Source organism: Heptranchias perlo, chromosome 7 (genome assembly GCF_035084215.1).
Source record: "Heptranchias perlo isolate sHepPer1 chromosome 7, sHepPer1.hap1, whole genome shotgun sequence".
NCBI lineage: Eukaryota > Metazoa > Chordata > Chondrichthyes > Hexanchiformes > Hexanchidae > Heptranchias > Heptranchias perlo.
In genome coordinates this window covers 74,874,483-74,901,216 of record NC_090331.1, presented here as the reverse complement: position 1 = coordinate 74,901,216, position 26,734 = coordinate 74,874,483, and the positions used below count along the sequence as shown (strand labels likewise).

The 26,734-nt window shown below is 44.1% G+C and overlaps 1 protein-coding gene across 1 annotated transcript in view; it reads right to left on the bottom strand.

Annotated features, from left to right (window-relative positions):
• Window positions 1–26,734, bottom strand: part of LOC137323879 (collagen alpha-3(VI) chain-like) — a 182,163-nt gene that overhangs the window by 87,074 nt on the left and 68,355 nt on the right. Inside the window, exons 10-12 of the mRNA XM_067987919.1 lie at window positions 14,554–15,150; window positions 9,522–10,118; window positions 4,417–5,013 (exon numbers count right to left, since the gene is read on the bottom strand). Coding sequence (XP_067844020.1) covers window positions 4,417–5,013; window positions 9,522–10,118; window positions 14,554–15,150 — 1,791 coding nt within the window. The remainder of the gene's footprint in view (window positions 1–4,416; window positions 5,014–9,521; window positions 10,119–14,553; window positions 15,151–26,734) is intronic.

Sequence of the window (26,734 nt, the reverse complement as noted above, 5' to 3'; positions counted from 1 at the left end):
GGTAGCACCACTACTGACCGAGCTGGCCGAGTCCTGAAGGACATAGCTGCAAGACTGGGCCTGCGGCAGGTGGTGAGCGAACCAACACGAGGGAAAAACTTACTTGACCTCGTCCTCACCAATCTACCTGTCGCAAATGCATCTGTCCATGACAGTATTGGTAGGAGTGACCACCGCACAGTCCTTGTGGAGATGAAATCCCGTCTTCGCACTGAGGACACCATCCAACATGTTGTGTGGCACTACCACCGTGCTAAATGGGATAGATTCAGAACAGATCTAGCAGCTCAAAACTGGGCATCCATGAGGCGCTGTGGGCCATCAGCAGCAGCAGAATTGTATTCCAGCACAATCTGTAACCTCATGGCACGGCATATTCCTCACTCTACCATTACCAACAAGCCAGGGGATCAACCCTGGTTCAATGAGGAGTGTAGAAGAGCATGCCAGGAGCAGCACCAGGCGTACCTAAAAATGAGGTGCCAACCTGGTGAAGCTACAACTCAGGACTACATGCATGCTAAACAGCGGAAGCAACATGCTACAGACAGAGCTAAGCGATTCCACAACCAACGGATCAGATCAAAGCTCTGCAGTCCTGCCACATCCAGTCGTGAATGGTGGTGGACAATTAAACAACTAACGGGAGGAGGAGGCTCTGCAAACATCCCCATTCTCAATGATGGCGGAGTCCAGCACGTGAGTGCAAAAGACAAGGCTGAAGCGTTTGCAACCATCTTCAGCCAGAAGTGCCGAGTGGATAATCCATCTCAGCCTCCTCCCGATATCCCCACCATCACGGAAGCCAGTCTTCGGCCAATTCGATTCACTCCACGTGATATCAAGAAACGGCTGAGTGCACTGGATACAGCAAAGGCTATGGGCCCCGACAACATCCCAGCTGTAGTGCTGAAGACTTGTGCTCCAGAACTAGCTGCGCCTCTAGCCAAGCTGTTCCAGTACAGCTACAACACTGGCATCCACCCGACAATGTGGAAAATTGCCCAGGTATGTCCTGTCCACAAAAAGCAGGACAAATCCAATCCGGCCAATTACCGCCCCATCAGTCTACTCTCAATCATCAGCGAAGTGATGGAAGGTGTCGTCGACAGTGCTATCAAGCGGCACTTACTCACCAATAACCTGCTCACCGATGCTCAGTTTGGGTTCCGCCAGGACCACTCGGCTCCAGACCTCATTACAGCCTTGGTCCAAACATGGACAAAAGAGCTGAATTCCAGAGGTGAGGTGAGAGTGACTGCCCTTGACATCAAGGCAGCATTTGACCGAGTGTGGCACCAAGGAGCCCTAGTAAAATTGAAGTCAATGGGAATCAGGGGGAAAACTCTCCAGTGGCTGGAGTCATACCTAGCACAAAGGAAGATGGTAGTGGTTGTTGGAGGCCAATCATCTCAGCCCCAGGGCATTGCTGCAGGAGTTCCTCAGGGCAGTGTCCTAGGCCCAACCATCTTCAGCTGCTTCATCAATGACCTTCCCTCCATCATAAGGTCAGAAATGGGGATGTTCGCTGATGACTGCACAGTGTTCAGTTCCATTCGCAACCCCTCAGATAATGAAGCAGTCCGAGCCTGCATGCAGCAAGACCTGGACAACATCCAGGCTTGGGCTCATAAGTGGCAAGTAACATTCGCGCCAGATAAGTGCCAGGCAATGACCATCTCCAACAAGAGAGAGTCTAACCACCTCCCCTTGACATTCAACGGCATTACCATCGCCGAATCCCCCACCATCAACATCCTGGGGGTCACCATTGACCAGAAACTTAACTAGACCAGCCATATAAATACTGTGGCTACGAGAGCAGGTCAGAGGCTGGGTATTCTGCGGCGAGTGACTCACCTCCTGACTCCCCAAAGCCTTTCCACCATCTACAAGGCACAAGTCAGGAGTGTGATGGAATACTCTCCACTTGCCTGGATGAGTGCAGCTCCAACAACACTCAAGAAGCTCGACACCATCCAAGATAAAGCAGCCCGCTTGATTGGCACCCCATCCACCACCCTAAACATTCACTCCCTTCACCACCGGCGCACTGTGGCTGCAGTGTGCACCATCCACAGGATGCACTGCAGCAATTCGCCAAGGCTTCTTCGACAGCACCTCCCAAACCCGCGACCTCTACCACCTAGAAGGACAAGGGCAGCAGGCGCATGGGAACAACACCACCTGCACGTTCCCCTCCAAGTCACACACCATCCCGACTTGGAAATATATCGCCGTTCCTTCATTGTCGCTGGGTCAAAATCCTGGAACTCCCTTCCTAACAGCACAGTGGGAGAACCGTCACCACACGGACTGCAGCGGTTCAAGAAGGCGGCTCACCATCACCTTCTCGAGGGCAATTAGGGATGGGCAATAAATGCCGGCCTTGCCAGCGACGCCCACATCCCGTGAACGAATAAAAAAAAAAATAGGCGTCCCTGGCAAGGCCATTGCCCATCCTTAATTGCCCTTGATTAGGTGGCGGTGAGCGTCCTTCTTGAACCGCTGCAGTCGGGAAGATTCTCCCGCAGTGCTGTTAGGCAGGACGATCGAGGATTTCAACCCAGCAACGATGAAGGAACGGCCATATACGTTAAAGTCAGAATGGTGTGTCACTTGGAGGAGAACTTGGAGGGATGGTGTTCCCATGCACCTGTTATTCTTATCCTTCTAGGTGGTAGAGGTTGTGAGTTTGGGAGGTGCTATCAAAGAATCCTTGGCACGTTGCTGCAGTGCATCATGTGCACAGTACACACTGCAGCCACGGTACACCGGTGGAGAAGGAAGTGGACGTTTAAGGTGGTGGATGGGCTGCCGATCAAGCAGATTGCTTTGTCCTGGGTGATGTCCAGCTTCTTGAGTGTTGTTGCCGCTGCACTCACCCAGGCAAGATGGGTACTTTCACAAGCCCCGTCCAGTGGAATGGTGTACACAATGGTTTAACCAGTGGTCCTTTGAGGGGCCGCTGGAGGTCTCTCCAATAAGGCTATGTTTCGTTGAATGATTTTCGTGGGGTCAGGAGGAGCATGAATGAATGCTCCTCCTGGCTGCAGAAAGATCATTCCAGCTTGTTGCCGGTCCCTCCATGGCTACCCCCTGCCCCCTCTTAAGGTGTTTCTGCCACTCACTCCGAAGAGGAGTCGCTGGTTTCCTCCCGCCTTGCCGAGGTTGGTGAGCTGCCTGTCAACATTTATTTAGTTCTGGCAACTAAATAAAAAATAGATTTTACCAAAATGAGGCCCAATCCCACTAGTGACATCAGATAGACAGTGCGATTGCTACGTCCACCAACCCCCCCGATGACCGCCCAATACCCACCTAAATCAAAAATCACCCCATAACAACAACAGCAACTTGCATTTATGTTGCATTTAATGAAGTAGAACATCCCAAGGTACTTTGCATAGTATCAAACGCCACGTTGGAGTCCAGGAATTTGACACATGACAAGGATGAATCTTGATACTAGTTAAAGTGGTAGAACAGATCAGAGCATTAGGTTAAGGTCACTTTACAAGATTGAAATTAAGAGTTGGAAGGGAAAAAATAAGTCAACGGGTCAGCTTTTTGTTTGAAAGAGCTAACAACCGAATGATAAGGATAGAATTCAGGTGGGAAGACGGATTCATAAGTTTTGAGAAACGGTTTTGGTGAGAAACCTGACGGAATGACCACTGACGGGGCAGAAAAATATACTATTTGACACTTCTTTTAAGTAGTCACATTTAGCAGCTCCAGTAGTAAGCTGACAAAATTACAAACAGCAAATAAAAAATGGCTGAGGATACTTTGAAATGATCAGACGTGACAAGTAGAATATTCACAAAAGAAATGGCAGGAAGATTCTGGGAGGGCAGGAAATTGGCCAACGCTGAGCTGGGAGTGGTGGGGGGGGGGGCGATGCAGTGGTGGAAACCAGATTGGGTCCTCAAACGAGCCAACTGCAGGCAGGAGTTTTTTGGGGGACCCAGGAAGATTTTCATGGGCCGTTGTGTGAACAACTTCCAGTGTTCCCTTTCAGGACCGCTGGTGAGTCTGCTCAATGACTGGTACAAATGGACGGATCACCCATCCATCCACACTCCACCCATTGTTACCTCAAAATTGCAATGGAGGACCTACAATGGACGTAGGACACCAATTTACATATTTAAGCAGCCTGCAGCCCATTTCCTGTTTCAGGCCCAACTGAAAATTGCATCAGGTGGACCTTGAGCATAAATAATGGGGTCAAAGTGCCTCCCTCATTGAATTTCAATCTGTTTTTCTGCAGGTAAATGCTCCCATTGTATTTTATTCCATCCAATGTAGTAATTTTTAAAATCAGAATTATGATCCTCAATTTTAAGGAAGCTAACCATAAGTACTAATTGTTACCACATATGTACTGATTCTGTGAAGTATCTGCCTCACCTCCAAGAACTCGAGTCCGGATTCGGATTATCCGATCTCTGTTCAGTGTTGTCAATGGTGACTCCAGACGCTGTTGTACTGTTTCCACATTCCGCAGATCATCCACCTTGAAAATATAATCAGGGGACAGTGAGATCTGTTGGAGTTCATCATCGTCCGCGTCTCCTGATCCGATGCTGAAAGGTGCTACACCAGCCTGTTTCAGTGCCAATGCTGCCTGACCAACATTATCGCTGGACTTGCTGGCAGTGAGAAGGATCAAGAACTGGGGAACACCTTCCTCCACTCTGCTTCCAGCAGACCTGGTGAAGATGTTCTTTGTGACGTAGTCCAATGCTGCACCAGTGTTGGTTCGTCTTCCTCCTATTTGCCTGAGGTTATTTATCGCTTCCTTCACATCCTGTTTTGTTGTGTGGCTGTTTAAGTAGAAGTTGACTCTAGGATCATCACTGTACTGCACTACACCAACTCGAATTTTGTCACTTCCAACATCAAAGGAGTCGACAACTTTCGAAAGGAATCTTTGAACTGAAGGGAAAGCAGCTCTGACTTTTTCTGATCCATCAACAAGGAACACAACGTCCCTTTTAACAGCATCTGCAACAAACGGAAAATTGATTTCTCTTTATTGCTCAACATTTGTCTGGAAAAACATATAAGTGCTATTTGAAACGAGCAAATCACAATCTGATGGCAGACTAAAAGAATTTTGTTCTTTTAAACAGACAGAGTTTTCTCTGTATTTTCCAGCTCTGCCTCCCAGCTGAACCTGACTGGGCTGCTATAGTTAAGTGAATTGAGTCCACATCTGGGACACAGTTCAATTCCATTTGATTTGCTGTTTTACATTGCATGCCATTGAATTATCAATGAAAGTATCTGTGTTTATGGAGCATCTTTCATGTCTTTAGAATGTCCCAAAGAGTTTCACAGCCAAGAAATTACTTCTTGAAGTGTTATCGCTGTAGGCAAATGTGACAGCCAATTTGCACAAAGCAAGATCTCAATTTCAGCAAATGAAGTAAATGACCAGTTAATCTATTTTGGTTGAGGGATAAAAGCTGGTCAGGATTCAGGGAGAACTCCTCTGCTTTTCTTTGAATAGTGCCAAGGGATCTTTCTTGTGCACTTGAATAGGCAGACAGGGCCTCAATTTAACATCTCATCTAAACGATGGGCCTCAGACAGACCAGCATCCGTCAGTACTGCATTGAAGTGTCAGCCTAGATTATGTGCTGAGAGTGAGGCTTGAACATACAACCTTCTGACTCAGAGGTGAGAATGATACCACCTGAACCAAGCTGGACATGTACACACATTAGGAAAATGGTGATTGTGAAACATTCCTTACACAGAAGAGCTGCAATTTCATTCTTCCCAACTTGGAAATATATCGCCGTTCCTTCATTGTCGCTGGGTCAAAATCCTGGAACTCCCTTCCTAACAGCACTGTGGGAGAACCTTCACCACACGGACTGCAGCAGATCAAGAAGGCGGCTCACCACCACCTTCTCAAGGGCAATTAGGGATGGGTAATAAATGCTGGCCTCGGCAGTGACACCCACATCCCATGAACGAATAAAAAAAAAACAAGGCATTTCCGATTCCATTGCTTTCAGATCTACGACAGCATAGGGGATTTGCCACCAGAATAGTGAGAATATTTTTTATTTCTGCCTGTAGATCACACTGGGCCTAAACCTGGATCAGCCTAGCTCCTCAGTTGCTGAGCTATGAATGATTGGTCAACCTCGAGCCAAGTCTTGGGAAAATGGAAACAGGGAGTGGGCCATCAGGCTAGTTCTGCCACTTTGTCATCCAATGTAACTCTAACTTTTTACATAGAGTTCCCAACCATTTCTCCATGTTCTATAATACCCTGGGTTCCCAAGTAAGTATCTATTTCCACTTTAAATATTTCAATTGATTCTGCACTATGGCCTTCTTTCACAGTGTACTGCATACTCTTACCATCCTTTGTGAAGGAACTTTTCATGAATGCACTTATAACCAGTTTACTTATAATTTTAATTTTTTTTCCCCTTGCTCTGGATTCCCCTATTACATGGAAGAGTCATTCCCTATCTAGCTTGTCAATTATCTTCTTTATTTTAAACACCTCAACTAAGTGCCAGCTATTCCTTGAGGCCAAGGGCTTCATACATGCACATGTCCACGGAGATCTTCATGCAGAGACTACGATTTACTGGAGAGTCTGTGATAGGACTCCTACAGCCAGGTTTTAAAACCACTTTGATGACAGGGATGACATGGTCATTGGCCATCAAGAATTTTTATGTCAACGTGTCATATGAAATATGTGCCAAATCTCCAGACGTGCAGTGATGCGCTGTATGGCTCCAGGTTTGGACATTTGGCACACTTCACTGGCCCAAGGATTTCCTAATTTTTACCATGGATGGCCACAAGAGCCTATTTACTGGAGTCATGGTTTGTGAACTCTTCTGTTTTATGAAACCATTTATCTCTCTTAATAATAGAACAGCTTTAAGAATGAACAGCAGCCCTTTAATAGCTGATGAAGCCAGATCACCCACCTTTTGATCCCCAAGTGTTCCCATTCCATCAATGTGCTGTGCACTGGGAGTGCTGCAATATTATAGAAATTACCGTATACTTCATGTGGGCATGAGTTCAGCTCAAAGAACAGCGTACAAAGAACAACTGTGACACCAAGACCAAGAAGGACAAATCCCTCGGTCTAGATAGATTACTCCCATGGATATGCAGAGGAACCATAATAGAATCATTGCTAAAAGAGCAGATAACATAACATCCAGAGTCAGAGAGTATAGTAAAAAAAAATTCTCAAGCTGCCACGGTGGGATTTGAACTCATGTTCTCAGGATTACTAGTCTAGTAATATAACCAATACACTACCGCACACACTTTGTTTTAAGAAATGCATAACGTCAAACTCTGTTAAAAGATTTGGAACTACCAAGATAATGACAGCCGAATCACTAAAGTGTTGAATAACAGAGATCCAGATAACCTAACATAGGCAAGGTGATTATTTGTAGAGTGATCATACCCAAAACAATACTGGCAATTATGGATTCAGTCACAACTTCCATGGAGAATTACCTGCAGCTTCTACAACTTAAAAAAAATTCACAAGGGATGTTGGCGTCGCTGGCAAAGCCAGCATTTATTGCCCGTCTCTAGTTGCCCTTCAGAAGGTGGTGGTGAGCCTTCATCTTGAACCGCTGCAGTCCGTGTGGTGAAGGTTCTCCCACAGTGCTGTTTGGTAGGGAGTTCCAGGATTTTAACCCAGCGACGATGAAGGAACGGTGAAATATTTCCAAAACAGAATGGTGTGAGACTTGGAGGAGATGGTATTTCCACGCACCTATTGTTCTGATCCTTCTCGGTGGTAGACGTTGTGAGTTTGGGAGGTGCTGTCAAAGAATCCTTGGCGAGTTGCTGCAGTGCATCCTGTGTACAGTACACACTGCAGCCATGGTGTGCCGATGTTGAAGGAAGTGGACGTTTAAGGTGGTGGATGGGCTGCCGAACAAGTGGACTGCTTTGTCCCGGATGATGTCCAGCTTCGTCAGTCTTGTTGCAGCCGCACCCATCCAGAAAAGATGGGTACTTTTACATGCCCCGCCCAGTGGAACGGTATAGACAGTGACCTAACCAATCATTCTTAGAGGGGCCGCTGGAGGACTCTCCAAACACAGAAGGGCTAAGTTTTTTTGAATGATTTTCGTGGTGTCAGGAGGAGCATGAATGAATGCTCCTCCTTGCTGCAGAAAGATCATTCCAGCTTGTTGCCGGTCCCTCCATGGCTACCCCCTGCCCCTCTTAAGGTGTTTCTGCCACTCAGCTCCGCAGAGGAGTCGCTGGATTTCCTCCCACTCCACAGATCGGTGAGCTGCCTGTCAGCATTTATTTAGTGCTGGCAAACTGAAGATTTTACAAAAATCCCACCAGTGACATCAGGCAGATGGTGAGATCTCCCTGCCCACTGTCTGCCCGATGCCCACCTAAATCAAATATCACCCCCATAACAACAACAACTTGCATTCATATTGCATTTTAATGTCGAATATCCCAAGGTGCTTTGCATAGTATCAGATGCCATTTTGGTGTCCAGGAATTTGACACATGGCAAGGATGAAACTTGGTGTTCGTGAAAATGGTAGAACAGATCAGAGCAATGAGTTAAGGGCACTTTACAAGCTCAAAATTAACAGTTGGAAGGGAAATAATAAGCTAACAAGCCAGCTTTTTGTTTGAAAGAGCTAACAGCTGAATGGTGAGGATAGAATTCAGGTGGGAAGACGGATTCATAAGTTTTGAGAAACAGTTTTGGTGAGAAACCTGAAGGAATGACCACTGACGGGGCAGAAACATATACTATTTGACACTTCTTTTAAGTAGTCACATTTAGCAGCTCCAGTAGTCAGCTGACAAAATTACAAACAGCAAATAAAAAATGGCTGAGGATACTTTGAAATGATCAGATGTGACAAATAGAATATTCACAAAAGAAATGGCAGGAAGATTCTGGGAGAGCAAGAAATCGGCTAATGCTGAGTTGGGTTGGGGGGTGCGGTGGATTCGGCGCTTGGTGGGGGAGGGGCAGATTGGGACCCCAACCGAGCCAACAACAGGCAGGAGCTTTTTATAAAGGGGGTTCAGGAAAATTTTCATGGGCTGTTTTGTGAACAACTTCCAGTGTTCCCTTTCAGGACCACTGCTCAATGCCTGGTACAAATGAACACAGCACACACTCCACTCATTTGTATCACAAAATTGCAAATGAGGTCCTACAATGGGTGTAGGACATCAATTTACATGTTTAGCAGCCTGTTTGCTGTTTCAGGCCAACCTGAAAATTGCATCAGCGTTAATGTTGTGACCAAAGTGCCTCCCTCACCGCCTTCCAATTACTGGTCATCTGTTTCTCAGTTGAAAAATGGGCGGGGCAGCAGTTGAAAAATACACCCTTTGTATTTTATTATCCAGTATGCTAATTTTTAAAATCAGAATTATGTTCCTCAATTTTAAGGAAGCTAACCATAAGTACTAATTGTTACCACATATGTACTGATTCTGTGAAGTATCTGCCTCACCTCCAAGAACCCGAGTCCGGATTCGGACTATCCGATCTCTGTTCAGTGTTGTCAATGGTGACTCCAGACGCTGTTGTACTGTTTCCACATTCCGCAGATCATCCACCTTGAAAATATAATCAGGGGACAGTGAGATCTGTTGGAGTTCATCATCGTCTGCGTCTCCTGATCCGATGCTGAAAGGTGCTACACCAGCCTGTTTCAGTGCCAATGCTGCCTGACCAACATCATCGCTAGACTTGCTGGCAGTGAGAAGGATCAAGAACTGGGGAACACCTTCCTCCACTCTGCTTCCAGCAGACCTGGTGAAGATGTTCTTTGTGACGTAGTCCAATGCTGCACCAGTGTTGGTTCGTCTTCCTCCTATTTGCCTGAGGTTATTTATCGCTTCCTTCACATCCTGTTTTGTTGTGTGGCTGTTTAAGTAGAAGTTGACTCTAGGATCATCACTGTACTGCACTACACCAACTCGAATTTTGTCACTTCCAACATCAAGGGTGTCGACAACTTTAGAAAGGAATCTTTGAACTGAAGGGAAAGCAGCTCTGACTTTTTCTGATCCATCAACAAGGAACACAACGTCCCTTTTAACAGCATCTGCAACAAACGGAAAATTGATTTCTCTTTGTTTTTCCAGACAAGTGTTGAGCAATGAAAGGGTGCTCTACGAAACTAGCAGATCACAATGTGATGGTGGACTAAAAGAATTTTGTTCTTTTAAATAGAAATTTCTGATCAGATTGAGAGCTTTCCTCTGTATTTTCCAGCTCTGCCTCCTGACTGAACCGAACTGGGCTGCTACAGTTAAATGACAGAAAATTTTTGATTTTTGATTCCATTTGATTTGTTATTTTACATTGTTGAGAATAGAATGGCATGCAATGAAAGAATCTGTGTTTATGGAGCACCTTTCATGCCTTTAGAATGTCCCAAAGAGTTTCACAGCCAGCCAAGAAATTACTTCTTGAAGTGTTATCGCTGTAGGCAAATGTGACTGCCAATTTGCACAAAGCAAGATCTCACTAACAGCAAATGACCAGTTATTCTGTTTTGGTTGAGGGATAAAAGCTGGTCAGGACCCAGGGAGAACTCCTCTGCTTTTCTTTGAATAGTGCCAAGGGATCTTTCTTGTCCACTTGAATAGGCAGACAGGGCCTCAATTTAATATCTCATCTGAGGGATGGCCCTCAGACAGTCCAGCACTCCATCAATACTGCATTGAAGTGTCACCTTAGATTATGTGCTGAGAGTGAGACTTGACCCTACAACCTTCTGACTCAGAGGTGAGAATGATACCACCTGAGCCACGCTGGCATTTGAGACTCCGGTGGGATTAGTAACTAGTTCTGTAGAAAAGGTTATGAAAAGGTTGAGTTTTAGTCAGGATTAATTCCTCCAGGCATGTACACCTGGACATGTACACACATTAGGAACATGATGATTGTGAAATATTCTTTACACAGAAGAGTTGTAATTTCATTCTTCCCCATAAGGCATTTCCAATTCCATCGGTTTCAGATCTACGACATCATGGGGGATTTGCCACCAGAATAGTGAGAATATTTTTTATTTCTGCCTGTAGATCACACTGGGCCTAAACCTGGACCAGCCTAGCTCCTCAGTTGCTGAGCTATGAATGATTGGTCAACCTCGAGCCAAGTCTTGGTAAAATGGAAACAGGGAGTGGGCCATCAGGCTAGTTCTGCCACTTTGTCATCCAATGTAGCTCTAACTTTATACATAGAGTTCCCAACCATTTCTCCATATTCTATAATACCCTGGGTTCCCAAGTAAGTATCTATTTCCACTTTAAACACTTCAATTGATTCTGCACTATGGCCTTCTTTCACAGTGTACTGCATACTCTTACCATCCTTTGTGAAGGAACTTTTCATGAATGCACTTATAACCAGTTTACTTATAATTTAAAACATTTTTCCCCTTGCTCTGGATTTTCCCCTATTACATGGAAGAGTCATTCCCTATCTAGCTTGTCAATTATCTTCTTTATTTTAAACACCTCAACTAAGTGCCAGCTATTCCTTGAGGTCAAGGGCTTCATACATGCACATGTCCATGGAGATCTTCATGCAGAGACTACGATTTACTAGAGAGTCTGTGATAGGACTCCTACAGCCAGGTTTTAAAACCACTTTGATGACAGGGATGACATGGTCATTGGCCATCAAGAAATTTTATGTCAACGTGTCATATGAAATATGTGCCAAATCTCCAGACGTGCAGTGATGCGCTGTATGGCTCCAGGTTTGGACATTTGGCACACTTCACTGGCCCAAGGATTTCCTAATTTTTACCATGGATGGCCACAAGAGCCTATTTACTGGAGTCATGGTTTGTGAACTCTTCTGTTTTATGAAGCCAATTATCTCTCCTAATAATAGAACAGCTTTAAGAATGAACAGCAGCCCTTTAATAGCTGATGAAGCCAGATCACCCACCTTTTGATCCCCAAGTGTTCCCATTCCATCAATGTGCTGTGCACTGGGAGTGCTGCAGCATTATAGAAATTACCGTATACTTCATGGGAGCATGAGTTCAGCTCAAAGAACAGCGTACAAAGAACAACCGTGACACCAAGACCAAGAAGGACAAATCCCTCGGTCCAGATAGATTACTCCCATGGATATGCAGAGGAACCATAATAGAATCATTGCTAAAAGAGCAGATAACGTAACATCCAGAGTCAGAGAGTATAGTAAAAAAAAATTCTCAAGCTGCCACGGTGGGATTTGAACTCATGTTCTCAGGACTAGTCTAGTAATATAACCAATACACTACCGCACACACTTTGTTTTAAGAAATGCATAACGTCAAACTCTGTTAAAAGATTTGGAACCACCAATGTAATGACAGCCGAATCACTAAAGTGTTGAATAACAGAGATCCAGATAACCTAACATAGGCAAGGTGATTATTTGTAGAGTGATCATACCCAAAACAATACTGGCAATTATGGATTCAGTCACAATTTCCATGGTGATGGGTCATTTGAGAATTCCCTGCAGCTTCTATGACTTTTTAAAAATTCACAAGGGATGTAGGCGTCGCTGGCAAAGCCAGCATTTATTGCCCATCTCTAGTTGCCCTTCAGAAGGTGGTGGTGAGCCTTCATCTTGAACCGCTGCAGTCCGTGTGGTGAAGGTTCTCCCACAGTGCCGTTCGGTAGGGAGTTCCAGGATTTTAACCCAGCGACGATGAAGGAACGGTGAAATATTTCCAAAACAGAATGGTGTGAGACTTGGAGGAGATGGTATTTCCACGCACCTATTGTTCTGATCCTTCTCGGTGGTAGACGTTGTGAGTTTGGGAGGTGCTGTCAAAGAATCCTTGGCGAGTTGCTGCAGTGCATCCTGTGTACAGTACACACTGCAGCCATGGTGTGCCGATGTTGAAGGAAGTGGACGTTTAAGGTGGTGGATGGGCTGCCGAACAAGTGGACTGCTTTGTCCCGGATGATGTCCAGCTTCTTCAGTCTTGTTGCAGCTGCACCCATCCAGAAAAGATGGGTACTTTTACATGCCCCGCCCAGTGGAACGGTATAGACAGTGACCTAACCAATCATTCTTAGAGGGGCCGCTGGAGGACTCTCCAAACACAGAAGGGCTAAGTTTTTTTGAATGATTTTCGTGGGGTCAGGAGGAGCATGAATGAATGCTCCTCCTTGCTGCAGAAAGATCATTCCAGCTTGTTGCCGGTCCCTCCATGGCTACCCCCTGCCCCCTCTTAAGGTGTTTCTGCCACTCAGCTCCGCAGAGGAGTCGCTGGATTTCCTCCCACTCCACAGATCGGTGAGCTGCCTGTCAGCATTTATTTAGTGCTGGCAAACTGAAGATTTTACAAAAATCCCACCAGTGACATCAGGCAGATGGTGAGATCTCCCCGCCCACTGTCTGCCCGATGCCCACCTAAATCAAATATCACCCCCATAACAACAACAACTTGCATTCATATTGCATTTTAATGTCGAATATCCCAAGGTGCTTTGCATAGTATCAGATGCCATTTTGGTGTCCAGGAATTTGACACATGGCAAGGATGAAACTTGGTGTTCGTGAAAATGGTAGAACAGATCAGAGCAATGAGTTAAGGGCACTTTACAAGCTCAAAATTAACAGTTGGAAGGGAAATAATAAGCTAACAAGCCAGCTTTTTGTTTGAAAGAGCTAACAGCTGAATGATGAGGATAGAATTCAGGTGGGAAGACGGATTCATAAGTTTTGAGAAACGGTTTTGGTGAGAAACCTGAAGCAATGACCACTGACGGGGCAGAAAAATATACTATTTGACACTTCTTTTAAGTAGTCACATTTAGCAGCTCCAGTAGTAAGCTGACAAAATTACAAACAGCAAATCAAAAATGGCTCAGGATACTTAGAAATGATCAGATGTGACAAATAGAATATTCACAAAAGAAATCAGAATGGCAGGAAGATTCTGGGAGAGCAAGAAATCGGCTAATGCTGAGTTGGGTTGGGGGGTGCGGTGGATTCGGCGCGTGGTGGGGGAGGGGCAGATTGGGACCCCAACCGAGCCAACAACAGGCAGGAGCTTTTTATAAAGGGGGTTCAGGAAAATTTTCATGGGCTGTTTTGTGAACAACTTCCAGTGTTCCCTTTCAGGACCACTGCTCAATGCCTGGTACAAATGAACAGATTAAGCACAGCACAAGCTCCACTCATTTGTATCAAAAAATTGCAAATGAGGTCCTACAATGGGTGTAGGACATCAATTTACATGTTTAGCAGCCTGTTTGCTGTTTCAGCCCCACCTGAAAATTGCATCAGCGTTAATGTTGTGTCCAAAGTGCCTCCCTCACCGCCTTCCAATTACTGGTCATCTGTTTCTCAGTTGAAAAATGGGCGGGCAGCAGTTGAAAAATACACCCTTTGTATTTTATTATCCAATATGCTAATTTTTAAAATCAGAATTATGTTCCTCAATTTTAAGGAAGCTAACCATAAGTACTAATTGTTACCACATATGTACTGATTCTGTGAAGTATCTGCCTCACCTCCAAGAACCCGAGTCCGGATTCGGACTATCCGATCTCTGTTCAGTGTTGTCAATGGTGACTCCAGACGCTGTTGTACTGTTTCCACATTCCGCAGATCATCCACCTTGAAAATATAATCAGGGGACAGTGAGATCTGTTGGAGTTCATCATCGTCCGTGTCTCCTGATCCGATACTGAAAGGTGCTACACCAGCCTGTTTCAGTGCCAATGCTGCCTGACCAACATCATCGCTGGACTTGCTGGCAGTGAGAAGGATCAAGAACTGGGGAACACCTTCCTCCACTCTGCTTCCAGCAGACCTGGTGAAGATGTTCTTTGTGACGTGGTCCAATGCTGCACCAGTGTTGGTTCGTCTTCCTCCTATTTGCCTGAGGTTATTTATCGCTTCCTTCACATCCTGTTTTGTTGTGTGGCTGTTTAAGTAGAAGTTGACTCTAGGATCATCACTGTACTGCACTACACCAACTCGAATTTTGTCACTTCCAACATCAAGGGTGTCGACAACTTTCGAAAGGAATCTTTGAACTGAAGGGAAAGCAGCTCTGACTTTTTCTGATCCATCAACAAGGAACACAACGTCCCTTTTAACAGCATCTGCAACAAACGGAAAATTCATTTCTCTTTATTGCTCAACATTTGTCTGGAAAAACAAACAGGTGCTCTATGAAAGTAACAGATCACAATGTGATGGTGGACTAAAAGAATTTTGTTCTTTTAAATAGAAATTTCTGATCAGATTGAGAGCTTTCTCTGTATTTTCCAGCTCTGCCTCCTGACTGAACCTGACTGGGCTGCTACAGTTAAATGACAGAAAATTTTTGATTTTTGATTTGTTATTTTACATTGAATGCCATTCTATTCTCAACAATGAAAGAATCTGTGTTTATGGAGCACCTTTCATGCCTTTAGAACGTCCCAAAGAGTTTCACAGCCAGCCAAGAAATTACTTCTTGAAGTGTTATCGCTGTAGGCAAATGTGACAGCCAATTTGCACAACGCGAGATCTCACTAACAGCAAATGACCAGTTAATCTGTTTTGGTTGAGGGATAAAAGCTGGTCAGGACCCAGGGAGAACTCCTCTGCTTTTCTTTGAATAGTGCCAAGGGGTCTTTCTTGTCCACTTGAATAGGCAGACAGGGCCTCAATTTAATATCTCATCTGAAGGATGGCCCTCAGACAGTCCAGCACTGCGTCAATACTGCATTGAAGTGTCAGCCTAGATTATGTGCTGAGAGTGAGGCTTGAACCTACAACCTTCTGACTCAGAGGGGAGAATGATACCACCTGAGCCAAGCTGGTATTTGAGACTCCAGTGGGATTAGTAACTAGATTTGTAGAAAAGGTTATGAAAAGGTTGAGTTTTAGTCAGGATTAATTCCTCCAGGCATGTACACCTGGACATGTACACATATTAGGAACATGGTGATTGTGAAATAGTCTTTACACAGAAGAGCTGTAATTTCATTCTTCCCCATAAGGCATTTCCAATTCCATCGGTTTCAGATCTACGACATCATGGGGGATTTGCCACCAGAATAGTGAGAATATTTTTGATTTCTGCCTGTAGATCACACTGGGCCTAAACCTGGACCAGCCTAGCTCCTCAGTTGCTGAGCTATGAATGATTGGTCAACCTCGAGCCAAGCCTTGGGAAAATGGAATCAGGGAGTGGGCCATCAGGCTAGTTCTGCCACTTTGTGATCCAATGTAGCTCTAACTTTTTACACAGAGTTCCCAACCATTTCTCCATATTCTATAATACCCTGGGTTCCCAAGTAAGTATCTATTTCCCCTTTAAATACTTCAATTGATTCTGCACTATGGCCTTCTGTCACAGTGTACTGCATACTCTTACCATCCTTTATGTGAAGGAACTTTTCATGAATGCACTTATAACCAGTTTACTTATAATTTTAAAAAATTTTCCCCTTGCTCTGGATTCCCCTATTACATGGAAGAGTCATTCCCTATCTAGCTTGTCAATTATCTTCTTTATTTTAAACACCTCAACTAAGAGCCAGCTATTCCTTGAGGCCAAGGGCTTCATACATGCACATGTCCATGGAGATCTTCATGCAGAGACTACAATTTACTAGAGAGTCTGTGATAGGACTCCTACAGCCAGGTTTTAAAACCACTTTGAGGACAGGGATGACATGGTCATTGGCCATCAAGAGTTTTTATGTCAACGTGTCGTATGAAATGTGTGCCAAATCTTCAGACCTGCAGCTATGCACTGTATGGCTCCAGGTTTGGAGATTTGGCACAGGTCACTGGCCCAAGGAATTCCTAATTTTTCCATTGGTTGGCCACAAGAGACTATTCACTGGTTTGTGAACTCCTTCACAAATCTAAGGACCAGACCTCAGCACAGATATAACAAGGTGCACACAAATATCAGGGTCTTGATGCAGGAGACCAAAGGGGATTTGGAACAATCGTTCAGATGCCTTAATCAGTCAGGTGATTCTCCCTGTATAGCCCAGGCATGGTAACCCAAATTAATGGGGCCTGCTGCACCTTCTTTCACTTACCCTGTAATGGGCCGCTACCATGGATCATGGAGAGGGCAAGCTTCAACCAGTGGCAGAAGAGAACAATGACCAGGAAGTAGAAAAATATAAACTAAACCAACCATTTACTGAGAAGGAATCTTAAGGCAGACTGCAAAAACCCACAGCCTTAATTCCCTGCACCATCCAATGTACACGGGACCTCTGTCATTGTTCCCAGTCTTACATTCCGATCCATAAATATTGCTGTATTTCTCCATAATTACTTAATTCTACCCCATCCTAAATAACCTCATATCCGTTAATCCAAATTTTAATCATCCTAACAGTCCCTTAGCTAAGTTCAGCATGTTTTACTCTAGCACTTCCCCTTTATAACCATGTATGGTGTCTTATTCTAATTCCTCACTTTCTAACTGTCAAGCAGATGTCTTATAATACAGATGTGTAGCCTGATGCATTTGGGCAGAGGCACACCCAAGCGTGTGTACAGCATGTTGGGTTGCACACTCAAGGCAGCAGAGTGGACAAGGACCAGAAGGTTATAGCTCAGGAGTCACTGAAGGTTTGTCATCAGTGTCACAAGGTTATTGTGAAAGAGAGTAGGGAGCTAGGATGCACGGCTAGGACAATTAGATGTAAAACCAGAAGTACGATCCTTATCTTGTACAAGCCCATGGTCTGGCCGCATTTAGAATATCGTCCCCTCACACAATAAGGAATATTAAGGCCCTAAAAATCATTTAGAGGAGGGCCATTACTTAATTGATACCAAGGTATTATTACCTTGGATAATGATTGAGGCCATTAAAATTATGAAGGGATAGATTACTTGAGCTAAGTGTTGCTTGGCACATTATAATGGGCCAGAGCAAAAGTATTGACATAATAGCAATACAGTGTGTCCTGCTAAAGCATAGGCATGCTTGTGCATTTGTAAAGTATATGAATAATTCACAGTGCTTTGAAATCTCCCTTCTGTAATTCCAGACCAAGCGTACAGAGAATTGCTATTAAAATGCATTATACGACAATTTTGCAAAATTAAGTAAAGCTGAGGACACTTATGTTAGCAACCTTCCGGAGAGCAGCAAGTTTCTTCCTCACCTGCTCCTAGGTTCAGTGCAAGGGTGAGACAAGATTTGTTCTGTCAGCCATCTCCATCCAGGCTGCTCTGGTGCTATTTGTGATTGGACCATGTGCCACAGCTCCCAAAAAAAGGACCACCCCTCTCAGCAGGACATTAAAAGCTGTTTTGTTAATGAAACAGATCTACTTTGTTGACTTGTTTATAGCCATTTATCTCTCTCAATAATAAGGATGACCAGCAGCACTTTTAAGAGCTGTTGAAGCCAGATCACCTCCTCTTGATCCCCATATCTTCCCACTGCTTCATTGCACTGGGCAATGGGAATGCTGCAATATATAGAAATTAGCATACACCACATTGGAGCACGAGTTCAGCTCAAATCACAGCACAGGACCAGGGAGGGCAAAACCCTGGGCCCAGATAGATTGCTCCCATGGATACCCAAAGAAACTGGGGAGGAGATAGCAGAGCTGCTAGTATCCAAATGTAATAGAAAAGGGAATAGTGTCAGAGGACTAGCAAACAGCAAATGTAATTCCTGTCTTGAAAAAGGGAGAATCCATCCAAGGAACTATAGACCAGTTGGCTTAATATCAGTGGTGGGAACAATACTAGAATCATTGCTGAAAGATCAGATAACAAAACATCTAGAGCCGGAGAGTATAATAAAAAAAATTTCTCAAACTGCCATGGTGGGATTTGAACTCTCGTTCTCTGGATTACTAGTCCAGTAATATAACCACTACAATACTGCACTGACTTCTTTTAAAAAAAGAAGCGCAGAGTGTCAAACTCTCTCAATCTCTGTAAAAATATTTGGAGACACCAACGTAATGACAGTTGAATCACTTATGTGTTCAATAACAGAGATCCAGATAACATAACTTAGGCAAGATGATCATTTGTAGAGTGAACATACTGGGACTGGGAGGAGCAGAGGCAAGAACGGACCTGATCGGGGACAGGAGTGGCAGCAGGTAAATAAAGAGTGAGGAGCAGAGGCCCGAAGTTAATGGGAAAAGTGGCGGCAGGAGCAGACCTTATCTAGGATAAGAGCGATGGCGGCATACGTGCAGGATATGTACAGGATACATTCAGGGTATAGTCAGGATGTGCGCAGGGTATAGTCAGGATACGGTCAGGGTATATTCAGGGTATATTCAGGGTACGGTCAGGGTATATTCAGGGTATATTCAGGATACGGTCAGGGTATATTCAGGATACGGTCAGGATATATTCAGGATACGGTCAGGGTATATTCAGGGTATATTCAAGGTACGGTCAGGGTATATTCAGGATACGGTCAGGGTATATTCAAGGTACGGTCAGGGTATATTCAGGGTATATTCAGGGTACGGTCAGGGTATATTCAGGATGCGCGCAGGGTATAGTCAGGATGCGCGCAGGATATATGCAGGATACGGTCAGGGTATATTCAGGGTATATTCAAGGTACGGTCAGGGTATATTCAGGATACGGTCAGGGTATATTCAGGGTATATTCAAGGTACGGTCAGGGTATATTCAGGGTATATTCAGGGTACGGTCAGGGTATATTCAGGGTACGGTCAGGGTATATTCATGGTACGGTCAGGGTATATTCAGGGTACGGTCAGGGTATATTCAGGGTACGGTCAGGATATATTCAGGGTACGGTCAGGGTATATTCAGGATACGGTCAGGGTATATTCAGGGTATATTCAGGGTACGGTCAGGGTATATTCAGGGTACGGTCAGGGTATATTCAGGGTATATTCAGGGTACGGTCAGGGTATATTCAGGGTATATTCAGGGTATATTCAGGGTACGGTCAGGGTATATTCAGGGTATATTCAGGGTATATTCAGGATACGGTCAGGGTATATTCAGGGTACGGTCAGGGTATATTCAGGGTACGGTCAGGGTATATTCAGGGTATATTCAGGGTACGGTCAGAGTATATTCAGGGTACGGTCAGGGTATATTCAGGGTATATTCAGGATACGGTCAGGGTATATTCAGGATACGGTCAGGGTATATTTAGGATACGGTCAGGATACGGTCAGGGTATATTCAGGGTATATTCAGGATACGGTCAGGGTATATTCAGGGTATATTCAGGATACAGTCAGGGTATAGTCAGGATACGGTCAGGGTATATTCAGGATACGGTCAGGGTATATTCAGGGTATATTCAGGATACGGTCAGGGTATATTCAGGATACGGTCAGGATATATTCAGGATACGGTCAGGGTATATTCAGGGTATATTCAAGGTACGGTCAGGGTATATTCAGGGTATATTCAGGGTACGGTCAGGGTATATTCAGGATGCGCGCAGGGTATAGTCAGGATGCGCGCAGGATATATGCAGGATACGGTCAGGGTATATTCAGGGTATATTCAAGGTACGGTCAGGGTATATTCAGGATACGGTCAGGGTATATTCAGGGTATATTCAAGGTACGGTCAGGGTATATTCAGGGTACGGTCAGGGTATATTCAGGGTACGGTCAGGGTATATTCAGGGTACGGTCAGGGTATATTCAGGATACGGTCAGGATATATTCAGGGTATATTCAGGGTACGGTCAGGGTATATTCAGGGTACGGTCAGGGTATATTCAGGATACGGTCAGGGTATATTCAGGGTATATTCAGGGTACGGTCAGGGTATATTCAGGGTACGGTCAGGGTATATTCAGGGTACGGTCAGGGTATATTCAGGGTATATTCAGGGTATATTCAGGATACGGTCAGGGTATATTCAGGATACGGTCAGGGTATATTCAGGATACGGTCAGGATACGGTCAGGGTATATTCAGGGTATATTCAGGATACGGTCAGGGTATATTCAGGGTATATTCAGGATACGGTCAGGGTATATTCAGGATACGGTCAGGGTATATTCAGGGTATATTCAGGATACGGTCAGGGTATATTCAGGGTATATTCATGATACGGTCAGGGTATATTCAGGGTATATTCAGGATATGGTCAGGGTATATTCAGGGTGTATTCAGGATATGGTCAGGGTATATTCAGGGTATATTCAGGGTGTATTCAGGATACGGTCAGGGTATATTCAGGGTATATTCAGGATACGGTCAGGGTATATTCAGGGTATATTCAAGGTACAGTCAGGGTATATTCAGGGTATATTCAGGATACGGTCAGGGTATATTCAGGGTATATTCAAGATATGGTCAGGGTATATTCAGGATACGGTCAGGGTATATTCAGGGTATATTCAGGGTATATTCATGATACGGTCAGGGAATATTCAGGGTATATTCAGGATACGGTCTGGGTATATTCAGGGTATATTCAGGGTATATTCAGGATACGGTCAGGGTATATTCAGGGTATATTCAGGATACGTTCAGGGTATATTCAGGGTATATTCAGGATATGGTCAGGGTATATTCAGGATACGGTCAGGGTATATTCAGGGTATATTCAGGGTATATTCAGGATACGGTCAGGGTATATTCAGGGTATATTCAGGGTACGGTCAGGGTATATTCAGGGTATATTCAGGATACACTTGGTGGGATCGAAAAAAGAAAATCAAGGAGTGAAATCACAAGACAGCCGGTAGGTGATTGGTTGGTGAGTATTACAGCTTTGTTTGCTCTCTACTTGAGGGCAGTGGGTTAAATTAAGAGCTGGGAAGTTATAACTGCTATTACTTTATTAAATTAAGAACAAACTAGATTAACGAATTAATTAATAAAACTATAAATAAGATTGAATAAAAACTTTTTAAAAACTAATTAAATAAAACAAGGTTAGATATGGTTGGCAGGGCAGGTGGTGAGTTGTAACTGCAGCACGTGGGAGTTTGTGGAGACCCGCGACCGCACCTATAGTAAGTGTCCGCAACTCGAGGAACTTCGGCTCAAAGTTGTTGAGCTGGAGTCTAAGCTGCAGACGTTACAATGCATCAGGGAGGGGGAGAGTTATCTGGACACTTTGTGTCGAGAGGCAGTCACACCCTTTAGGTTAAGTAGTACTTTAGTCAGTGGTCAGGGACAGGATGGAGTGACTGCGAGTCAGGCAGGTATAGGGACCTAGGATGTAGTGATGGAGGAGCCTCAGCCCTTGACCTTGTCCAACACGTACAAGGTACTTGCTACCTGTATGGATAAGAACAAAGACTACAGGGAGGCTGGGCAAACTGACCACAACACCATGGTATGGGGGCCATTCAAGTGGGGGGAGTAAAAAGGAATATGGTAGTGATAGGGGATAGTATAGTCTGGAGGATAGACACTGTTCTCTGCAGCCACGACCGAGAGTCCTGAAGGCTGTGTTGCCTGCCCGTGCCAGGGTTAAGGATATCTCCTGGCGGCTGGCAAAGAATTTGGAGCATGAGGGGGAGGATCCAGTTGTTGTGGTCCACGTAGGAACCAACGACATAGGTAGAACTAAGAATGAGGTTCTGCTGAGGGAGTTTGAGGAGCTAGGGTCTAAATTAATAAACAGAACCTCAAAGGTGATAATCTCTGGATTACTACCTAAGCCACGTGCAAATTGGCATAGGCTCAAACAGATCAGAGTGTGAAATGCATGGCTCAAAGAGTGGCATGGAAGGAAGGGGTTTCTATTCATGGGGCACTGACACCAGTACTGGGGAAAGAGGGAGCTGTTCCACTGGGATGGGCTCCACTTAAACCGGGCCGGGACCAGTGTCTCGGTGAATCAAATAACTAGGGCTGTAAACTAAAAAGGTCGGGGCGGGGGGGGCGGGGGTGGTGGTGGTGGTTGGGGTCAGGTGAGGGGAAATTTAGAAGTCGAAAGAGAAAAGATAAGGCAACAGAGCAATATAGCGATTTAGGTAAAAATAAGTAGAGTGTTACAGGAAGGAACAGAGACCTTAACGGAAATAGTGCATCAATGAATAAGGTCAAAGCAGGGAATAATGTTAAAAAGTTAAAACTTAAGGCTCTTTATCTGAATGCATGAAGCATTCATAACAAGATAGATGAATTAGTGTCACAAATAGAGATAAATGTGTTTGATCTAATAGCCATTACAGAGATGTGGTTGCAAGGTGACCAAAGTTGGGAACTAAATATTCCAGGGTACTTGACATTTCAGAAAGACAGGCAGAATGGAAAAGTAGGAGGTGGGGTAGACCTGATAATAAAGGATGACATAAGGACAGTGGTAAGAAAGGATCTTGGCTCGGAAGATCAGGAAGTAGAATCAGTATGGGTGGAAATAAAAAATAACAAGGAGCAAAAAATACCAGTGGGAGTAATTTATAGGCCCCCTAACAATAGCTATACTGTTGGACAGTGTATTAATCAAGAAATAATAAGAGCTTGTAACAAAGGAAATGCAATAATCGTGGGGTACTTAAATAGTCATATAGAGCGGGCAAATCAAATTGGCAAAGGTAATCTGGAGGACGAGTTCATGGAATGCATTCGAGATAGTTTCCTAGAAAAATACATCATGGAACCGACCAGGGAACAGGTTACTTTAGATCCTGTATTGTGTAATGAGACATGGTTAATTAGTAATCTTATAGTAAAGGATCTTCTGGGGAAGAGTGATCATAATATGATTGTGAAATTCACAATGAGTCTGAGTGTGACATACTTAAGTCCAAAACTAGAGTCTTAAACTTAAATAAAGCCAATTACATTGGTATGAGGGGCGAGTTGGCTATGGTAGATTGGGAAATTAGATTAAGAGGTATGACTGTAGATAAGCAGCGGCAGACATTTAAAGAAATACTTCAAAATTCAAAATGAACATACATTCCTTTGAGAAATAAAACTCCATGGGAAAAGTGATCCATCCAAGGCTAATTAATGAAGTTAAGGATAGTATTAGATTAAAAGAAGTAGCTTACATTATTGCAAAGAGGATTGGGAAAGTTTTAGAAACCAGAAAAGAATGACCAAAAAATTGAAAAAGAGGGAGAAAATAGAATATGAGAGTAAACTAGCAAGAAATATAAAAACAGATTGTAAGAGCTTCAACATGTCTGTAAAAAGGAAGAGAGTAGCAAAAGTAAACATGGGTCCCTTAGAGGCTGAGACAGGAGAAATTATAATGGGGACTAAGGAAATGGCAGAGACGTTAAACAAATATTTTGTATCTCTCTTCACAGTAGAAGACACAAGAAGCATACCAGAAATAGTGGGGAACCAAGGGGCTAATGAGAGTGAGGAACATAAAGCAATTAATATCAGTAGAGAAAAAGTACTTGAGAAACTAATGGGACTAAAAGTTGAAAAGTCCCCTGGACCTGATGGCCTACATCCTAGGGCTAGAAAAGAGGTGGCTGTGATCTTTCAAAATTCCCTAGATTCTAGAATGGTCCCAGCAGATTGGAAGGTAGCAAATGTAACACTGCTATTCAAGAAAGGAGGGAGAAAGAAAACAGAGAACTTACAGGTCAGTTAGCCTGACATCAGTCGTCAGGAAAGTGCTGGAATCCATTATTAAGGAAGTGGTATCAGGGCACTTAGAAAATCATAATATGATTAGGCAGAGTCAACATGGTTTTGTGAAAGGGAAATCGTGTTTAACAAATTTATTAGAGTTTTTTGAGGATGTAACTAACAGGGTAATAAAGGGGAACCAGTGGATGTAGTATATTTGGATTTTCAAAAGGCATTCAATAAGGTGCCACATAAAAGGTTGTTAAACAAGATAAGGGCTCATGGGGTTGGGATTAATATATTTGCATGGATAGAGGATCGGTTAACGGACAGGAAACAGAGAGTGGGGATAGACGGATCATTTTCAGATTGGCAGGCTGTAATTAGTGGGGTGCCGCAAGGATCAGTGCTTGGGCCTCAGCTATGTACAATCTATATTAATGGCTTATATGAAGGGACCGAGTGTAATGTATCCAAGTTTGCTGACTATACAAAGGTAGGTTGGAAAGTAAGCTGTGAGGAGGATACAGAGTCTGCAAAGGGATATAGACAGGTTAAGTGAGTGGGCAAAAAGGTGGCAGATGGAGTATAATGTGGGGAAATGTGAGGTTATTCACTTTGGTAGGAAGAATATAAAAGCAGAATATTTTTTAAATGGTGACAAACTATTAAATGTTAGCGTTCAGAGAGATTTGAGTATCCTCGTACAAGAAACACAGTTATCATGCATGTACAGCAAGCAATTAGGAAGGCAAATGGCATGTTGGCATTTATTTCAAGGGGGTTGGAGTACAAGAGGAAGAAAGTCTTGCTACAGTTATACAGGACCATAGTGAAACCTCACCTGGAGTACTGTGTACAGTTTTGGTCTCCTTATCTAAGGAAGTATGTACTTGCCTTAGAGGCGGTGCAACAAAGGTTCACTAGATTAATTCTTGGGATGAGAGGGTTGTCCTATGAGGAGAGGTTGAATAATATGGGCCTATATTCTCTGGAGTTCAGAAGAATGAGAGGTGATCTCATTGAAACATATAAGGTTCTGAGGGGGCTTGACAGGATAGATGCTGAGAGGTTATTTCCTCTGGCTGGAGAGTCTAGAAATAAGGGGCATAGTTGCAAGATAAGGGGTCGGCCATTTAAGACTGAGATGAGGAGGAATTTCTTCACTGAGGGTTGTGAATCTTTGGAATTCTCTACCCCAGAGGGCTGTGATGCTGAGTCATTGAGTATATTCAAGGCTGAGATAGATAGATTATTGGACTCTGGGGAATCAAGGAATGTGGGGATTGGGCAGGAAAGTTGAGTTGAGATTGAAGATCAGCCATGATTCAATTGAACGGCGGAGAAGGCTCGAGGGACCATGTGGCCTACTTCTGTTCCTATTTCTTATGTTCTTCTGTTCATACCCAAAACAATACTGGCAATTGTGGAATAAGTCAGAACTTCCATGGTGATGGATAATTTGAAAATTACCAGCAGCTTCTATAACTTTTCAAAAATTCATATCGGGATATTGGCGTTCGTGGCAAGGCTAGTATTTATTGTCCATAAGGTGGCGGTGAGCTGCCTTCTTGAACTGCTGGAGTCCATGTGGTGAAGGCACTCCCACAGTGCTGTAAGGTAGGGTGTTCCAGGATATTAACCCAGCAACGATGAAGGAATGGCCATATATGTTCAAGTCAGAATTGTATGTGACTTGGAGGAGGTGATGTTCCCATGCACCTGTTGTTATTGTACTTCTAGGTGGTAGAGGTTGTGAGGTGCTGCCCAAGAATCCTTGTCAAATTGCTGCAGTGCATCCTGTGCACAGTACACACTGCAGCCACCATGCGCCGTGGTGGATTTCCTCCCACACCCCAAATTCAGTGAGCCGCCTGTCAGCATTTATTTAGTGCTGGCAACGTGTAGATTTTACTAAAATGAGGCCCAATCTCACCAGTGACATCAGGCAGATGGTGTGATTGCTCCACCCACCATCCTTCCGAAGTCTGTCCAATGCCCACCTTATCAAAAATCACCCCCATAACAATAAGAACTTGCATTTATGTTGCAATTTAACATAGCAGAACATCCCAAAGTGCTTTGCATAGTATCGGATGCCAGCTTTGAGTCCAGGAATTTGATACATGGCACGGATGAAACTTGATGTTGGTTAAAACGGTAGAACAGATCAGAGCAATGGGATACGGGCACTT